At 42.0% G+C, this 18,812-nt stretch overlaps 2 protein-coding genes across 7 annotated transcripts in view; one reads left to right on the plus strand and one right to left on the minus strand.

Annotated features, from left to right (window-relative positions):
- The first annotated feature begins 944 nt into the window (after window positions 1-944).
- On the plus strand, window positions 945-7,968 carry GEMIN6 (gem nuclear organelle associated protein 6). Of its 4 annotated transcripts, none has more exons than XM_028117108.2 (3): window positions 945-1,030; window positions 1,535-1,732; window positions 5,131-7,968. In XM_028117108.2, exons 2-3 carry the CDS (start codon window positions 1,608-1,610, stop codon window positions 5,504-5,506), a joined length of 501 nt encoding a protein of 166 aa, XP_027972909.1. In that variant the 5' UTR covers window positions 945-1,030; window positions 1,535-1,607; the 3' UTR covers window positions 5,507-7,968. The 4 variants fall into 4 exon arrangements, with proteins under 4 accessions (XP_027972909.1, XP_027972910.1, XP_027972907.1 ...); XM_028117109.2 differs by having other exon boundaries at window positions 949-1,030; window positions 1,589-1,732; XM_028117106.2 differs by having other exon boundaries at window positions 958-1,251.
- A 5,146-nt stretch (window positions 7,969-13,114) lies between these two features.
- Window positions 13,115-18,812, minus strand: part of DHX57 (DExH-box helicase 57) — a 58,089-nt gene continuing 52,391 nt past the window's right edge. For all 3 annotated transcript variants that reach the window (XM_028117199.2, XM_028117200.2, XM_028117198.2), the window contains one exon: window positions 13,115-18,051. In XM_028117199.2, coding sequence (XP_027973000.1) covers window positions 17,908-18,051 — 144 coding nt within the window. In that variant the 3' untranslated portion in view covers window positions 13,115-17,907. The remainder of the gene's footprint in view (window positions 18,052-18,812) is intronic.

Raw genomic sequence — 18,812 nt, forward strand, 5'->3', positions numbered from 1 at the left:
CTGGCATAATCTAATTTAATCTACGAAAGCCACATTAATATAATCAGCCAATCACTCGAGTGAAGGTTGCCAAAGGATTATTTAAAATGATGGCAATAAGAAACAATGTACTTCAAGGATTATGTGAACTCAGATCCCAAATTGTAAGGGAAAAGCTGACTAATTTTCAAGGTTTTCTACATCGTGGTTTGATAGTCCTCTAATTCGGTTTCTGTCAATCTCCCTTGGTGTTCACATTTGCAGAAACTCAACGTTTAACACCTTGTACCATTTTTCAGGATCACAGTTTATTTGGACCATGCCAGGAGCCGACTACATACCTGAACCTTAATCTGTGGCAGAAGCGAGTCTTTTGCCCTTTTCCACTGCGCGGGTGATGAGGGGTTGCGGGGGAGAGGCCCGGGCTTTCCTAGTGAGTGAGGCACCCCTCACTAGTGAGTGGTCTGCTAGGTGGAAATCATCCCAATTCTGTGCTTTTTCTTTCTGGCTGCTGCACCTCCTGCAGGACTGTAGCAAGGGCACATCCCAAAGGAGCAGACGTATTAATTGCCTTACACTAGCCAAACAAATAAATATCTTGGCTCTATCGCTTTTCTCCAAGGCACTTTCACCTCACACTTCCCACTTTAGGATTTACCTAGAGGGTTCTTGAGCTTTGATCCCACCGCAAGGGTGCATTTCCAGGTCTACTCTCAACGAGGAACTTGGCACGAGACTTTTCCTCTTTAAAAACGAAAGGTTGAAATGTCCATCGTGACAGTGAAGAGGGGTGGTCCTAGCGAACAAGGAACCTTATTATTACTACAGAAAAATCTCAGGCCCTGCCCGCACCCGGCCTTTACCCCGCCACGCCCGGTGACTCTCAGACCTCTAGGTGTGACCAAGGCCAAGGACTACAAAACAGAGAATTCTGGGGGAAGGAAGTGACGACGTGGCGCAAAGCCTGCTGGGCTCAGATGGGCGCCCTTGGAGTGACTCTTTCCTCACCGCGTGGTTACTGTGTACCCGTCGCTGCGAGGAGTTCTTGCTGGTATTTCTCTCGTTTGTGGGACTTAAACGTTTAGTACCACCAGGTTTGAGTACCGTTTTAAGTATCGTGCAGCTGCAAGCTAGGCCACGGAATCTGCGCTCTAGAGCCTTCGCTGCTGCTCCCTGGCTTGTGCATCCTCCAAACAAATAAGAGGAAATTGTCAAATCCGGGGCCTCTCCCTGGCGGGATCCAGCGGAGAAAGAGCTAGAGAGAGCAAGTGGGTGGGTATCAAAGGAGTTTTCCTCTTCAGTTTTGGCCAAATGTGGTGTGGAGTGAGTTACTTTGATCGCAGGAGATCAGAGTTAAAAGGTTTGAGCATTTGCTGACCGAGTTCAAAGCCAGGGTGAAGGCGATTTGGAATGGTACTGGGTGGTGGAATAGAAGTAAGCCGGATGAGTTACCCCGGGCTGGGCCTCATGGCAGCGCGGTGTCTCCTTAGCTGATCATCAGCTATTTTCCTGATAATGGAACTTGAGGCAAATCACAGATGTTCTCTATCTCTAGGATGGCACTTGCTTGAGTGGAACATGTATTAACCCGAACTGGTGGTGGTTTTAGATCTAGCCAGCTGGCAGCCATGAATGAATGGATGAGGAAAGGCCCCTTAGAATGGCAAGATTACACGTACAAAGAAGTCAGAGTGACAGCCAGTGAGAAGGAGTATAAAGGATGGGTTTTAACCACAGACCCAGTTTCTGCCAAGTGAGTATGGCTCCTTCTCCCCAGAAATAATAATGACACCCCTTTGTGCTGCTTATATGTTATATCCAAACTAAGGAAGTAGATAAATGAAAGGCTAGTTATTCACACATAAGAATTGTGTTGCTTTTGAGTCGAAGTGTTGTTCTAACTATGGATTACCTTGGCAGACAAGCCAAATTTGGAAAACTGAGGCACTTTTTTTGTTACTACATTTTCTTTTTTATTTATTTGAGGGAGACACAGAGCAAGCGCGAGGGAGGGGGAGGAGCAGAGGGAGAGGGAGGACCCGACTCCCCGCTGAGCTGGGAGCCCGACGCGGTGCTCCACCCCAGGACTCCGCGATCATGACCTGAGCCTAACACTAGCCAAACAAATAAATATCTTGGCTCTATCGCTTTTCTCCAAGGCAGACGTCCAACTGACTGAGCCACCCAGGCTCAGTTACTACGTTTTTTTTTTTTTTTTTTTGTTTTGTTTTTTTTTTTTTTTAAGATTTTATTTATTTATTTGAGAAGGAGAGAATGAGAGACAGAGAGCACAAGAGGGAAGAGGGTCAGAGGGAGAAGCAGACTCCCTGCCGAGCAGGGAGCCCGATGCGGGACTCGATCCCGGGACTCCAGGATCATGACCTGAGCCGAAGGCAGTCGCTTAACCAACTGAGCCACCCAGGCGCCCTCAGTTACTACGTTTTTATTAGACAGTCTCAATCTCATAAATGTAGAGAGAATAGCATAACAGACACTAGCCTTTCCTTCCCTTTCTAAATATCTTTAAGCCAGTTGCAGATATCCTATAATTTTGTCCATAAATACCTCAATATCTTTTAGCAGATAAGGACTCTTTAATAACCACAATAACATTATAATACCTAACAAAAGTAATAATAACTTTGTTATTAACAGTCCGCTTTTAGATTTGCCTGGTTGTCTCAGAATATCTCTTTAATTGGTTTATCAGTTTGGTTGGTATGTCTCTTAAGTATCTTAATGACTGCACTTTCTCATTTTAGTTTTCCATGTCATTTGTTGAAGAAATGGAATCATTTGTCTTATAGAACTGAACACGTTCTGGATTTAGCTTATTGCATTGTGCATGGTGTAGCTTAACATGTTCTTATATCTCTGTATTTCCTATAAACTGGTATGCCTATCTAGAGGTTTGATTAGGATCAGATTTGTTTTTTGCAAGACTACTTTATTTATCTTTAAGATTTATTTATTCATTTGACAGAGAGAGAGAGACAGCGAGAGAGGGACCACAAGCAAGGGGGAGTGGGGGAGAGAGAAGCAGGCTCCCTGCCGAGCAGGGAGCCCCATGCAGGGCTCGATCCCAGGACTCTGGGATCATGACCTGAGCCGAAGGTAGACACTTAACAACTGAGCCACCCAGGTGCCCCTTGCAAGACTACTTTAAAGGTGATGATACACACACACACTTTTTATTTTGGAATGATTTTAGATTTACAGAAAAGAATACAGAGAGGACCCATCTACCCAGCTTCCCCTAATGTTGGCATCTTACCTAACCATGGTACATTCCTTGAAACTAAAACTTTACATAAACTGCAATCATTTGGATTTTAACAGTGTTTCCACTAATTGTTTGCCTTTTTCTATTCCAGGATCCAATCTAGGATCTGACATTCATTTAATTGTCATGTGTCCTTAGTCTCTTCTAGAGTGAGAATTTTTCAGTCCTTCCTTGTTTTTCATGACCTTGACACTTTTGAAGAGTTCTGGTGAGTGAGGTATTTCATAGAATGTCTCTCAATTTGAGTTTCTGTGATGCTTTCTCATAAGTAGCCTGGGATTTTAGGTTTTGGGAGGAGTACCAACAAAGTGAAATTCACATCACATCACACCACACCACATCATTTATTTTATTTAGTTAGGATTTTTGCATTTGTATTCATGAATGAGATTAGTTTGTAGTTTTATATTTTAATCATTTTCTCCTCTGCTTTTGGTATCAAGATTATATTAACCTCATTAAACAAGTTAAGGCACAGTCCCCCTTTTATAGTCTCTAGAAGAATTTGGTTAGATTAGAAATGTTTGAACCTTGGGGTGCCTGGCTGGCTTAGTCGGTGGAGCGTGCAACTCTTGATCTTGGGATTGTGGGTTTGAGCCCCACATTGGGTGTGGAGATTACTTAAAAATAAAATCTTGGGGCGCCTGGGTGGCTCAGATGGTTAAGCATCTGCCTTCAGCTCAGGTCCTGATCTCAGGATCCTGGGATCGAGCCCCACATCGAGTTCCTGACTCAGCGGGGAGTCTGCTTCCCCCTCTCCCTCTGCCTCTCCCACTGCTCATGCTTGCTCTCTCTCTGTATCTCTGTGTCTCAAAATGAATAAATAAAATCTTAAAAAAAAATAAAATCTTAAAAAAAAATGCTTGGGGCGCCTGGGTGGCTTAGTTGGTTAAGCGACTGCCTTTGGCTCAGGTCATGATCCCGGAATCCTGGGATCGAGTCCCACATCGGGCTCCCAGCTCAGTGGGGAGCCTGCTTCTCCAACTCTGGCCTTCTCCCCTCTCATACTGTCTCTCTCTCTCTCTCTCTCACAAATAAATAAATAAATCTTAAAAAAAAATGCTTGAACCTTGAAAATTGTATATAATTTGTTAGTAAAATTGGGCCTTCCCCCCATGGGAAAATATTTTAAAATACTCAGTTTTTATGAAGGATTATAGGACTATTTATAGTCTCTTTTTTTTGACTCAGTAGTAGAAATTTATATTTTCTAGGAAGCTTTCTATTTTAGTTTTCAAAACTCTTGGCATAAATTTGTTCCTAATACTTTAAATTGCCAATCTTTGCTGCCTTCTTCCTAATATTATTTGTATGTGCCTTTTTTCTCTGTTCTAATCAGTTTTGCCTGAGTTTTGTGAATTTTACATTTTTTGTTTTTGTTTTTTAAAAAACCAACATTTGGCTTTGATGATCTTGTTATTAACTCTTTTGTTTTCTCTTTCATTGATTTTGTGCTTTGTTATTTTCTTTGGTCTGCTTTGAAGGGAAGTTATTCAGTTTAACTCTAAAATTAAGTCTGTACCCTTTCTTGATTTCTAATACACATTTAAGCCATTTATAACTGTTAAATATAACATAAATATAATAAGTATAAAGCACTGAAAGCGCTTTAACTACATCCCACAATGATTGGTTTTAGGCTAGACAAAAAAGTTTAGATGTGTAGGACCCAAGTGAATACTTATTGAATGAGTACAAACATTTGGTGGTGAGGGGATTAATTTTAAACAGGGAAGTTCTTATTCCCAATTTCTAATTGCCTGTTGGGGCTGGTAATGCCTCTTCATTCCATTGCTTCTTCCGTAGCTTTATGGGCCTTTACATTTTTCTTTTGCAAATCTGCTCTGAACTTAACTTTTCCTCCCAAGTATTGTCCTTGTGAACTTCCTGGAAGATGGCAGCATGTCTGTGACTGGAATTATGGGCCATGCTGTGCAGACCGTTGAAACTGTGAACGAAGGGGACCATAGAGTGAGAGAGAAGCTGATGAATTTGTTCATGTCTGGAGACTGCAAGGCCTACAACCCCGAGGATCTGGAGAAGAGAAAGAACAGCCTAAAGAAATGGCTCGAGAAGAACCACATCCCCATCACAGAACAGGGAGATTCACGAAGGACTCTGTGTGTGGCTGGGGTTCTGACTATAGACCCACCATATGGTCCAGAAAATTGCAGCAGTTCTAATGAGATTATTCTCTCCCGTGTTCAGGATCTTATTCAAGGACATCTTGCAGCTTGCCAGTGAGAGGCCAAGAACTATGGATGCATCGATTGAAATAACACTTCATTTTTGTTTTTTCCTTCATAAAATGTTTTGAATGTTAAATCCATCATATTACAAGACTTCAAAGGCGTACTGTGTGTGTTTGAGTTTTAATTCTCTGTTGTTTTGGTAAAATCAAAGATGTGGATTATAAGTGCTAATAATCGAACTATGGCAAGGATAGCATCACATGCAACAAAATAGCACAAGGACATTAGAATTGTAAGAGTCTTTTGTTGGCGAGAGTACACCTCCATTTTTGTTAGGCAAGAAACACAACATGTTAGATTCAATATAAAATGTCTTGTTAAGTCCCTTGCACTAACTGTATGTGTCTGTTTTAAAATATTGATTGTGTAAGGATGAAATCACTTTTGAATCAGAATATATTGGAATATATGCTTTTTTGGTTGAAACTTGAAAAGTTTTAACTATTTGTAAAATCTTAACACATAAGCTGTTTAACTTTCAAAGCCTTTACAGTGAGCCCTGGCTAATACCTCTGAAGAAAAAGGTAAATGTGACAAGTATTCTGCTCCTGCACTGAACCCAGTTCCTGTGCCTGGTGGATTCAGCCAAGGCCTTCAGCCCATGCTGTTTTCTGCCTGTAGCCCCCATTCCCGGGTCAGGCTTCACTGAGGGGAGAGAATGCAGGAAGCATGCCTCACTATACGTGGCCCTACCCCTTGGAAGCCAGGCAGGGGCCAGGACTTGATATGGAGGTTTCTGGCCTAGAAACCGAGGGAGGTACCTCAGATTGTCGGTTGGGTGTCTTCTCGGGGGCCAGGCCTCTGACTCCCTAGGACAAGGGTCAGCAAACTTTGAGTCTTTGGGACAAATGCAGCCTGCTGCCTCCATCTGATAAAAGTTTTACTGGAACACAGCCGTACCCACTGGTTTATGTATTTTCTGTGGCTGCTTTTGAGCCATAGTGGCAGATCTGAACAGAAACTATATGGCTTATATTTACGGAAAAATATAGCCCTGCCCTAGGCGTGTGGGGTGGGTGTCTTTATGATAATCACCTGTGACCAACAAAGAATAACCAGACCCTAAAATGAAGTAAGCCATTGAAGGCGTTATCAATAAAGATGTTAAAAGGATTTAAGTTCCCTGGTTAGCTTTCTATAAAAGACCAACCCTGGGGTGCCTGGGTGGCGTCTGCCTTCGGCTCAGGTCATGATCCCGGGGTCCTGGGATCGAGCCCCTTTGGGCTCCCTGCTCAGCGGAAAGCTTGCTTCTCCCTCTGCCTGCCACTCCCCTTGCTCGTCTTCCCTCTCTGCTGTCCCTCTCTCTGTCAAAATAAATCTTAAGAAAAAAAAAAAGACCAACTATCTCTGTCACTATCTGTCTCTCAAATAAATAAAGTCCTTAAATATATATACGTATATATATAGGCCTTTACAGAAAGTCTGCTTTAGGAAATCCTTGAAGCAGCCTGGTGTGCCAGGGCTTGGGGCAGACTTCCAAAGGCAGTTTTGAACTAGATAGGCCATGTGGGCTGCTACAGGGCTAAACTCAGAACTCTTAACTTCTCCCTAGTCTGTCCACAGGTATTCAGCTGTGCAAACAGCCCTTTCAGTTCTCATGTGTGTCCCTTACTCATACAAAAAGGGAAGCGGTAACTTTTGCAAGAAATACTTTAAAATAGTCAGCTTTTTAGGGGGTCTTTGAATGCAGCCCGTATCAGCGCTATTTTCCTGCATAGTTGTCTAGTGACAGGATGTAGCCTCACACTCCTCACACTTCAGTAAGCATCAGAATCAGTCCGAGAGCTTGTTAAAACGGATTGCAGGACCCTACTCCCAATGGATTCTGTCTGAGGAGGTCCAGGGTGGGTCCCAGGCATTTGCATTTCTAACAAACTCCCAGATAATGGTGATGCTACCTATCTCAGGCCACACTTGCAAAAGCAGTTCAGAAACTTTAGGGAAACAGCCCATCCCTCACAACTTTATAAAGTTCCCATGATCCTAAAAAGATTTAGTGCATAGCCATGCTCCTTGTGACTAAGACCCTCCCATTCAAATCCTGGAATATCTTTGGAAGGCACATAGGGGAAGGGGAGTATGAACAAATTTAGTGTGGAAATGATTTTGGCAAAATATGGGGAGGCCTTGAGATGAGAGAAGCCATGTAGGAAATTGCCCAAAGCATCAGTTGGGCTTGAGCCCTGGCCCAGAGACAGGTGCATTGGTGTTGGTAGATTTGTTTGCTGTCAGACTAATGAGCTGGGGAGAGAGACTGTTTCTTGGCAACTGAGTCCTCTGTTTAAACAATGTGCCTGCAAACAAAAGCTGAGTGACGAAGAGGGTAAATGATCTGGCTCTGCCATGGAAACCTTATATTCTTATCATTTTGTCATATCTATTTCTTTGTGTTTCTAATTTTTTTTTTAAAGATTTTATTTATTTGACAGAGACACAGTGAGAGAGGGAACACAAGCGAGGGGAGTCTGGGAGGGAGAAGCAGGCCTCCCACGGAGCAGGGAGCCCCACGTGGGGCTCGATCCCAGGACCCTGGGGTCATGACCTGAGCCGAAGGCAGACGCTTAACGACTGAGCCACCCAGGCGCCCCATGTGTTTCTAATATTTACTCAAATGGAAATATATTCTAATTATGACTTATACATGCACCGCTTTTAACTTATTTTAACGTAATTTCAGATTTATAGGAAATTTGCAAGAACAGGACAAAGAATTCCCATATATCCTCTCAGCAAATGTCAACATTTGACCACATTTGTATTTTCCATCTATGTGTGTGTGTGTTCATTTTCTCTCCCTGAACTGTTTGAGAGTAAATCACGGACACGATGGAAGAATGAAGACATTCTCTTAAATAAGCACAGTACAGTCATCAAAATCAGGTAGAAACATTGATACAGTGCTGTGATTTAATACACACCTTATCCAGAGCGTCTCAATGTCCTGTACTGAAAAAACAAAACACAAATGATTTTTAAAATTTGGACTGTGAATCATGTTCAGTCATGTCCCTTCCTTTAATTGGAAAGAGTTCCTCAGTCTTTCTTTGATTTTTAGGACATTGACGTTTGTTTTGTGGAATAATCCTCAATTTGAGTTTGTCTGATGTTTTGTTTTGTTTCCATTTGATAGGATTCTTTTGGGTAGGAATACTCTGGAAATGATAGTGTGTTCTCAATACATCATATCAGGAGGCACATAATATTGATTTGTCCCATTTCTGGTGATGTTAACTGTGATCATTAGGTGAAGGTGGTTTGTCAAGTTTCTCCACTGTAAAGTGACTATTTTTTCTTGTTTATTTTTTGTCATTGCTACACCCAGGGTGGGGCTTGAATTCATGACCTCGAGATCAAGAGTCACACGCTCTTCTGACTGAGCCAGCCAGATGCCCCACTATTTTTTTTTTTTTAGTTAAAGGAATCTTACAACAAATTTTTATTTATTTATTTTTAAAGATTTTAAGTAATCTCTATACCCAACATGGGACTCCAACTCAACAACCCTGAGATCAAGAGTCATATGCTCTACCGATTGAGCCAGCCAGGGGCGCAGTGTATTTTTTTTTTTTAAGAGTGAGCGCATGTGCGCCAGCTGGGGCGGGGGTGGTGGTGAGGGGAGAGAATGTTTTTTTTTTAAGTGTGCATACCTTTTTTTTTTTAAGATTTTATTTATTTATTTGTTAGAGAGAGCGAGCACAAGCAGGGAGAGTGGCAGGCAGAAGGAGAAGCAGGGAGCCTGATGCGGGACTCAATCCCAGGACCCTGGGATCCTGACATGAGCCAAAGGCAGACGTTTAACCGACTGAGCCACCCAGGTACCCCAGGCACCCAACATATTTTTTTTTAAAGATTTTTATTTATTTATTTGTCAGAGAGAGAGCACAAGCAGGGGCTGCAGTAGAGGGAGAGGGAGAAGCAGGCTCCCCACTGAGCAAGGAGCCCGATGCGGGACTCGATCACAGGACCCCGGGACCACGACCTGAGCCGAAGGCAGACGCTTAACGACTGAGCCACCCAGGCGTCCCCACCCAACATATTTTTTAAAAAAGAACTTTAGGGGCACCTGGATGGCTCAGATGGTTAAGCGTCTGCCTTCGGCTCAGGTCAAGATCTCAGGGTCCTGGGACCGAGTCCCGCATAGGGCTCCTTGCTCGGCGGGGAGTCTGTTTCTCCCTCTCCCTCTCCCCCTGCTCATGCTCTCTCTCTCTGTCTCAAATGAATAAATAAAATCTTTTTTTTAAAAAAGAAGTTTATTGAGGTATTATTAATGTATCGTAAAATTCATCCACTTGAAGCACATAATTCAGTGATCTTTAGTAAATTTAGAGTTGTGCAGCCATCACCATAATCCTTTATTTTTTAAAACATTTCCATCCCCATAAGATTCTGTATCTCATTTGCAGTGAATTCCCATTCCCACCCTCAGTCCCAGGCAACCACTAATCTTTTTGTATCTATTGGTTTGACATTTCTGTATATTTCATATAAATGGAATCATACCATATGTGGTCTCTGTGTCTGGCTTCTTTCACTTAGCATTATGTTTCTGAAGTTTATCCATGTTGTAGCATGTATCACAGGCTCATTTTTCTTAATAATATTCCATTGTGAATATACTTTTTGTTTATTCATTTACCACAGATATTGGGATTGTTCCCAGTTTGGAACTATTATGAAAAATGCTGCTGTGAACATTTGTGAGAAGTCTCTGTATGCACATATATTTTCATTTCTCTTATGTGAAATACCCACGAGTGGAGTTATTGGATTACGTGATAAATTATGTCTTTTTAAGAAACTCAAGCTATTTTCTAATATAGCCATACCATTTTACATTCCATCAGCAATGTATGAGGGCTCTAATTTCTCTGCACCCTTATGAGTATGTGGTACTGTATGTGATTCTAGAGGTTATGAAGTAGTATCTCACTGTGGTTTTCATTTGCATTTCTCTGATGACTAATGATGTTGAGCATCTCTTCATGTGCTTCTTAAGCCATCTGTATAACCTTGGTGAAATGTTTACTCAAGTCTTTTGCCCGTTTTTAAAACTGAGTTGTCTACTTGAGTTCTAAGAAGTCTTAATATATTCTAGATACAAGTGCTTTATCGAAATATAATTTGCAAAATATTTCCTCCCAGTCTGTGGTTTGTCTTGTATTTTTTTTTTTAAAGATTATTTATTTATTTGACAAGAGAGAGACACAGCGAGAGAGGGAACACAAGCAGGGGGAGTGGGAGAGGGAGAAGCAGGCTTCCCGCTGAGCGGGGAGCCCGATGCGGGGCTCGATCCCAGGACCCTGGGATCATGACCTGAGCCGAAGGCAGACGCTTAACGACTGAGCCACCCAGGCGCCCCTTGTCTTGTATTTTCTTTTTTAAAGATTTTGTTTATTTATTTGAGAAAGAGAGAATGAGAGACAGCACGAGAGGGAAGAGGGTCAGAGGGAGAAGCAGACTCCCTGCTGAGCAGGGAGCCCGATGCGGGACTCGATCCCGGAACTCCAGGATCATGACCTGAGCCAAAGGCAGTCGCTTAACCAACTGAGCCACCCAGGCACCCTTGTCTTGTATTTTCTTAATGATGTTTTTGAGCTGCAGAAGTTTAAGAAATTGACTATGATTTACCAATTTTTTAAAAAAATATTTTTTATTTATTTGACAGAGAGACAGTGAGAACAGGAACACAGCAAGCAGGGGGAGTGGGAGAGGGAGAAACAGGCTTCCCGCGGAGCAGGGAGCCCGATGCGGGGCTCGATCCCAGGACCCTGGGATCATGACCTGAGCCGAAGGCAGACGCTTAACGACTGAGCCACCCAGCTGCCCCGATTTACCAATTTTTTTTTCTTTCTGTCATGGATCATGCTTTTGGTGTTTGTAGCTAAGAACTCTGCCTAACTTAAGGTCACATAGATTTTCTGGGATTTTTTTTTCCTCTTTTTTTAATTTTTAAAGTTTATTTTATAGAGTGCGTGCAATTGCGGGGGAGGGGCAGAGGGAGAGAGTCTCAAACAGACTCCCCGCCACCCCTAGCGCAGAGCCTGAGATGGGGCTCCATCCGACAACCCACGACCTGAGCCAAAACCAAGAGTCGGACACTTAACCGACTGAGCCACCCAGGCGCCCTCCAAATACATTTTCAACAGAGAGTAGACCATAAATGTATTCCCTACAGCTACTTCTTTGGTGATATGCAGACGTCTGCTCACAATGTTTATTTTTTTTCTCCCCCTTCTTCCTCCACCTGCTTCCCCTTAACAATGTTTAAAGAAACACACCTAGGGGTGCCTGGGTGGCTCAGTCGGTTAAGCATCTGCCTTCAGCTCAGGTCATGATTCCAGGACCCTGGGACTGAGCCCCACGTTGGGCTCCCTGCTCAGCAGGGAGTCTGCTTATCTCTCTCCCACTCCCTCTGCCCCTCCCCACAGCTCATGCTCCCTCTTTCTCACTTGCTCTCTCTCTCTCAAGTAAATAAATAAAATCTTAAAAAAGGGCACACCTAATTGCTGAATGAGATGAGATCCTTAAAAAGCAGAATTAAAAGACTTGGTCAAAGCCATTAGTATCCTTCATTTTAATTTCAACATACAGGCATCTAGTTTCTTTAGAACCTTCAAAGCCTCTTGCAGGGGGTAAATTATGCTCCTGACTGAATTTATTCAAGTAAACTTTATTTCTTTCTCGTCCTGTTTCTCCTGTGTCCCAATTTATTTTTGTATTCTGAGTTCCTAGCGTGGCTGACACATAGCACCTGCTTAAAATGTTGGTTATATTGAAATTATGAGCATAAATGTGGGAGGAATTTCTGCAACCCCAATATAGGTCTCAAACTAGCCGTGTAGTACACATTAGTTATAAACTGGACAATCAGCCTCCCTGTTAATTAATCAGATTGCATGCTTCAATTAATCCATCTTAGCCATGCTTATTGTGGAAAAGGATGGTATAAAGATTTATGGGCCAGAAATAATGGGGACAGCTGGAGCTTAAATGGGAACGTGCACAGGTGAATTTCAGAGACAGAAGGGCGGCATTAACAGAAACGTCTATAATTACGGATTATTTCGTGCTCGTCTATAATAGATGGATTTGTTTCCTCCTCATATGGGATTGTCCCTTGGTGCCCATGGTATAACATGGCCCCTGATTTGTAAAGACATCTGTCTTTTAAAGAGCATAACACATCTTTGACTTTCAGTCTGGTAATCTTGCTAATAATCAAGTCCTAAAACAAACTGATTTTTTTTTCCAGTTCAAACAATAGGAGAAGGGTTACTGGGCCTAGAAATTATCGTTCCCAATTAGGTTTCATGTTAGATTTCAACATTTTACAGTTACCTACCTATAGAGCTATATACTCCCTTCCCCCTTCTTAAAACCCTATTTGTATTATACCATATTGGCCAAAGTCTACTAGGTTGGACTCTGTTCAAATAACAGAAAGATAAAGTAACTGTGTGTGTATTTCAGACATCTTAATGTGGGCCTAAGTGTGAGACCTTGAGTTCTGCCGTGGAAAATGTTAACAGTATTAGTTTCACATACAAATTGTTATTTTCAAAACACATGTTTTAACTTATTTTCACATTTTCAAAATAAGTGGTATTTACAAAAATGAAATTTAATGCTAGAACATGTTTTTAAAGTAAATATATCCCTACCCATCTGTACATGGCTTTTCCCATTTGTACATATAATTTCCTCACATTCTTAAGTACTCTCCATTGGACTCAAACGCTCTTATTCACATAATACATGTTTATCAGAGTTGATTTAGGCACAAGTTTCAGAGACCACTGTGGGCATAATTTATATCTGATTAGTAACTAATAGCTAGACTTTTTAAGTAGTCACCTATCTCGTTTTGTTTTTTTTTTAAATGTTTTATTTATTTATTCATGAGAGTCAGAGAAAGAGAGAGGCAGAGGCAGAGAGGGAAGCAGGCTCCCCGCCTAGCAGGGAGCCCGATGCAGGACTCAATCCCAGGACCCTTGGATCATGACCTGAGCTGAAGGCAGACACTTAACCATCTGAGCCACCCAGGCACCCCTATCTCATTTTGTTTGAATAGGTTTTCTCCACTTTGGCACTACTGACATTTCGAACTGGATAAATTTTTGTTCGAGGAGGATCCTATGCATTGTAGGATATTTAGCAGCATCTCTGGCTTCTAACCACTAGATGCCAGGAGCACACCCCAATCCCCACTCAGTTGGGACGTCTCCAGATATTGCTAAATGTCCCCTGGTGGGCAAAATTGCCTCCATTTGAGAACCACTGGTTTAAAACAAGCAAAATATACATTTTGTCCTGTGAGGAAACTTCTTTATAGTCTTTGTACATGGTAAGATCCTGTATTGTAGTTAATCAACCTCTATGGACAAATAAAGTCTTACTTGAATGGTTAACATTCTTTTGTTTTAATACATTTGAAACTTAAGGATGGAATAAGGCAAAACTTATTAAGAGGGGACTCTCAGGAAGTAAATGAGTCTTTTTGTCTATGTTATCCTGTCTTGAATCATTATAGAAGAAAACTGGCCATGGATAATCTCCCCTTTATAAATATAAGCTCATTCGACTTGGAAGGAAAATTAACTCCTTCAGGCCATTCTCAGTAAAACCTAGGTTGGAAGAGGTAGCAGTAACTGCATTTTTCTACGTAAGAAATAATAATAACAAAAACCCTCACTGTTTGAAATGCTTCTGTTGAAAATGTTTATTAAATACATTATTATACCATATTTTGGAATAGTGTATTTGTAATGTCAGGGTTATCATCCTAAACGCTGATTTTCATTGTTGGTATTTATGGGAAGCTACCTTTAAAAAAAAAAAAGTATTTATTTATTGAGAGAGTGAGAGCGAGTGAGCGAGAAAGAGCCCATGAGCAGAGGGATGGGCAGAGGGAGAGAATCTTAAGCCGACTCCCCGCTAAACGTGGAGCCCGACATGGGGCTCGATATCACCACGCCGAGATTGTGACCTGAGCCGAAATCAAGAGTTGGACCTGAGCCACCCAGGCGCCCCTGGGATGTTGCCTTTTCAAACAAACCCCTCATACAAATCGTCTTTTGTTGCGATTTGTTTTCTTTCCTAAAAAGTTGAAATACAGGTGGAGAAATGCAGTAAATGGATTCTAAGCCATCCTCCTAGCTCTCACTGGGGCACTGTGTCCTGGCTTATTTACTCAGTTAGCTGGGTTGGAACTGACTCAGAAGTAGACTCGGGGATGGCCCCCGTTCGGCAAAGACGGGGCAGAGGCTGAAACGTCTGTGGGAATGAGTTCACGTTTGGGCTGCTGTCCTGTATCTTTATGAAATATCGATGTCACCCATTCCTCATGGCTCATACATCAGGCGAGTGATTTCCAACACAACTCTTTCTCTGCTCTTTGACAAAGCAAATTATTAAGACATCTAAGATTTTAAAGCACCGTAAGGATTAGTGATTGGCTATAAATCTTATTTAAGACCAATCTCTTTGATACATGTGTTTTGGGGGGACGGATAACTTAGAAATGGCAAGAAAAAAGTCTCTCCTGGTAATGACTCATCGTGGTTAATGGTTTACACAGTCATTACACAGCTTTACATGTGTGAGACTTAAAAAGACACGGAAGCCGGTCACTCTGGAACAGTCTGAAACTATTGCTGTGACAATACATTGGATTAGCTGTTTCTATATTGTTTCCACCTGAGGCACCATACTGTGTGTACTCAAGTATTGACTAACACAGTTTCATGATCAAGATCTAACTTCTGAAAACAGTAGCTCACCCTGTGTTTTATTAACTGGCTAAATATTTTAAGCCAACTTCCTCCCCTGCATTTGGGAGAAAATAAGCCCTAGGGATTCCGCTTAATTCTAGCATGACTTAGGAGGAAAGAAGCCAGCATCTGCCTAGGCTTGTTTAAGCAAAATGGCAGTGTGAGCATAATTCTGCTGCCCCCAGGGATCCTCATTTCTGTGGCAACTAGGTGACACCCACAAGGCACCCTCTGAGTGACGCCTGAGCTCCCCAGCTCAGCCCAGCCATTGAGAAACACAACAGTGCAGTTCTCAAAAAGCCAGCCTGGGCTGCATCTGAAAACCACACCCTCGGTCCCAATTTGCTTACATTTCTACATTTTAATTTTACGAAGTACTTTCACAAGGTCTTATTTTAGGATAACCTCTTAGGGACATATTCAAACCACTGCCTAGAAAGGAAAAAGAACATTTACCATATGCCTACAGAGCCACAGGCTGTGTGCTTTGGTGTATTAGTTAAACTGCTCGAATAACAGAATGGGAGGATAAAGACCAAAGTTCAATACTTGTCAGGGAGTCTGAATTATAACATTCAGATACGGAACTCAAGGAGGAAGAAGACAAAGCTAATGCTCTGCCAACCTATGACCACCTCTGCAAGAAAGAATGTTTACCTATTCTCATTTCCTGAGAACTCCCCAAAGATACAGACTACAAAACCCTAACGCAGACTAATTTTGTAGCAAGTACTTTACCAATATTGTTTCCCAGCTAGATTCCAGCAAAACAAATACTTCAGAAACATTTACAGAATTCTCCGTAAAATTAACATTAAATGCTGACCATCTTGCTGGGGTTTAGAAATCTGGTTTCACCTTAAAATGCTCTACAGCATGCTGATCTTCAATTGCGAAGAAGTAATCCTGTTTCACTTACTTGGTAATTTTAATGAGGGGGCTTAAGTTCAGTTTTGGTGGGGAGGATTTTCTTATTCAGTGTCTTCAGTGAAGGCTTCCCGATCTTTTCCACATCCTGGAACATCTGTGGAATGAGTTGTGCATTTGTATGTGGTTGCAAGTGACCAGCCCAAGAATAACTTCCCTAAGAGGAGCGATTTCTCACCACTCTGGATGGAAAGTTCTCTTGTTGAGCTCCTCCCTGTATCTCTGCTGCAAACCTGTGTGGAAGGCTGTGGGTCCAGTTGGGCAGATGGCTCCAGCTAGGGCGGCCAGCATCAACTCCACTATAGCACCGAGAGTCAAAACTGGTTCAAAAAAATGTCTTAGCGGGTGAGTGTGGTCTTCTTCATTTCTCCTGAGCAGTTCTGTAATGTGAGCCTTGTTTTGGTAGCAAGTCAGAACTTGAATACTGTGGGTGCTATGCATTATGCATGTTTTTTATTTAAGGTGATGACATGAATTAATGCCTTTTAAAAATACTATTTAGAGTCTAAGCTCTTCAAGTGCGCCAAAGCTTAAACACACTTGATAATGACCATTTTGGACAGTCTAGGAGGTTTCCTGAAAATTTAACTGAAATAATACTGTGAAAAGTGAACTCCCTTCACTGAGGTGGTTCTGCTGATTAGTTTGAATTCCATCTATAGTATGAAATCTGCAGTGACTCTACCTGAGCGCCAAACCTAAGAATATTTTTTCTACTCAGCTCTTTGGGATGTTTCCTGGCCACATGGATAAATGTCCAGAGAAAATGTAAATGTACTGACAGTTTTTCAAAATGCTAGCTCCCCATTCACCTAAGTGGCAGGTGAAAACAAGCGGCCTCCTATACGATATTTTTATGGCTGTAAATCTGACACTAGCACAGCAACCTTTTCTACCTCAACTGTGCCAAGTCCACTCTGAGAAGACCATCAAAATTCCCTGCTGGGTAACGTGAAATGTGGCCATGAGATCTGGGTGTGTTCCTAAGAGAGAGCAGAGACTCCTAAATGGAAAACCGAAAACTAAACAAAGACACCTAGACTGTTCTGCTTTTGAGAATAAGAATGGTAAGGATAAAACCAGCTTGCATTTTAATAACAAACAAGAGCTCTTCAAGTTTTTTTTTTTTAGGCTGAACTTTAATGAGTAAAAATAAAAATCCCTCACAGATTAAGTTTACTTTGTAGCCAATAGCCTAAAATGAAATTTTAATTTTTCTTGCTCACATGATTTTTTTTTGTCCTTCTCTGTTCTAAGTTCTTTCAGATGAGCCTTTATGATAGAAAAAAACATTCAGTATTTCTCATGCTCCTATATCACCCCAGTAAAAAAGCAGGAGAAAAAAAATACATAGATTAAAACAGAATCGTATTAAACATTCACTTTTGTATGATGAGGTGAATTTCATTCACTCCGGGATAGTCACAGAGAAAAAGACAGGCAAGCTGGTTTTTAGACTGCCTCGCACGGACGCTCCAAATTGTGCTGGGAGTGTCCCTGTTCTGTCCGAAATACAGAAGGTCTGGGAACCTTCCCTAAGGGTGTGTGGGGCCTCAGCTGACTGCACAGTGCTTGCCCTGGGCTCCTTCACCAGGGCAGCCCAAGCACAGAGCCTGGTTGGAGGTAGAGGTGCTGCTCTTATTTCCCAGGTGAGCAAGAAGCAGGGGAGTAGCAAGCACTCTCCTAAGACTGGTCTTTACTGTGTGGTGACAAGTTTCACAATCATGCTGATGATCCGGGATCCTCGAGGACATGTACACAGATCTATGCTTGGGTTTTTTATCTTATCCTGGAGAAGCTGGTCAAGTTCGCAGCGGAGTTCCTTTACTAGTTCAGCCACCTAAAATGAAAGTTGCAATGTGAGCAGTGATTGGGTCAACAGGGGAGGAAAGGTTATTAAAGGAAATGTCCCACTGATGATTATCATTATTCTAGATTTCTGGTAGTAATTTTCACTCCATGCAGCAGCGGGGGGGGGGAGGGGGAGGTGGAGTGGAGGAGAAACTAAATACATTTTTATTCTAAAAGGGCTTCTAAAATTTCTTGATGCAGCTATAAGAACATTTATTCAATGTCAGCTCTGCAATATAATAAATGGGGTCTATTATATATATATATATTTAAAGATTTTATTTATTTATTTGACAGAGAGAGACATAGCAAGAGAGGGAACACAAGCAGGGGCAGTGGAAGGAGAAGCAGGCTTCCCACCGAGCAGGGAGCCCGATGTGGGGCTCGATCCCAGGACCCTGGGATCATGACCTGAGTGGAAGGCAGACGCTTAACGACTGAGCCACCCAGGCGCCCCAATGGGGTCTATTATAAAAAGGCCCCTCTATCACATCTCATTTAAAGAAAAGATTAAATCTGGGAAAATGGCTTCTACGTAGTGTTCTGCATATTAAAGCCTGGTCAACGTTTACAATTTGCTCCAAGAGGAGAAGCAGGAAAACGGAGAATTAAAAATGCTGGATATTAAACCAAAAAAATCTGTAGCTTTGGGATACATTTGATGCTTTCATGGGAAGAAACAGCTCCACATTTTTTATGGCATTTTCTTATGCTGATGTGTGGTGGACACTGGAGATGTCCTCCCAACAT

The sequence above is a fragment of the Eumetopias jubatus genome, unplaced genomic scaffold (genome assembly GCF_037043125.1).
Source record: "Eumetopias jubatus isolate StellerSeaLion01/CBP00866 unplaced genomic scaffold, mEumJub1_p1.0 scaffold_9, whole genome shotgun sequence".
Taxonomy (NCBI): Eukaryota; Metazoa; Chordata; class Mammalia; order Carnivora; family Otariidae; genus Eumetopias; species Eumetopias jubatus.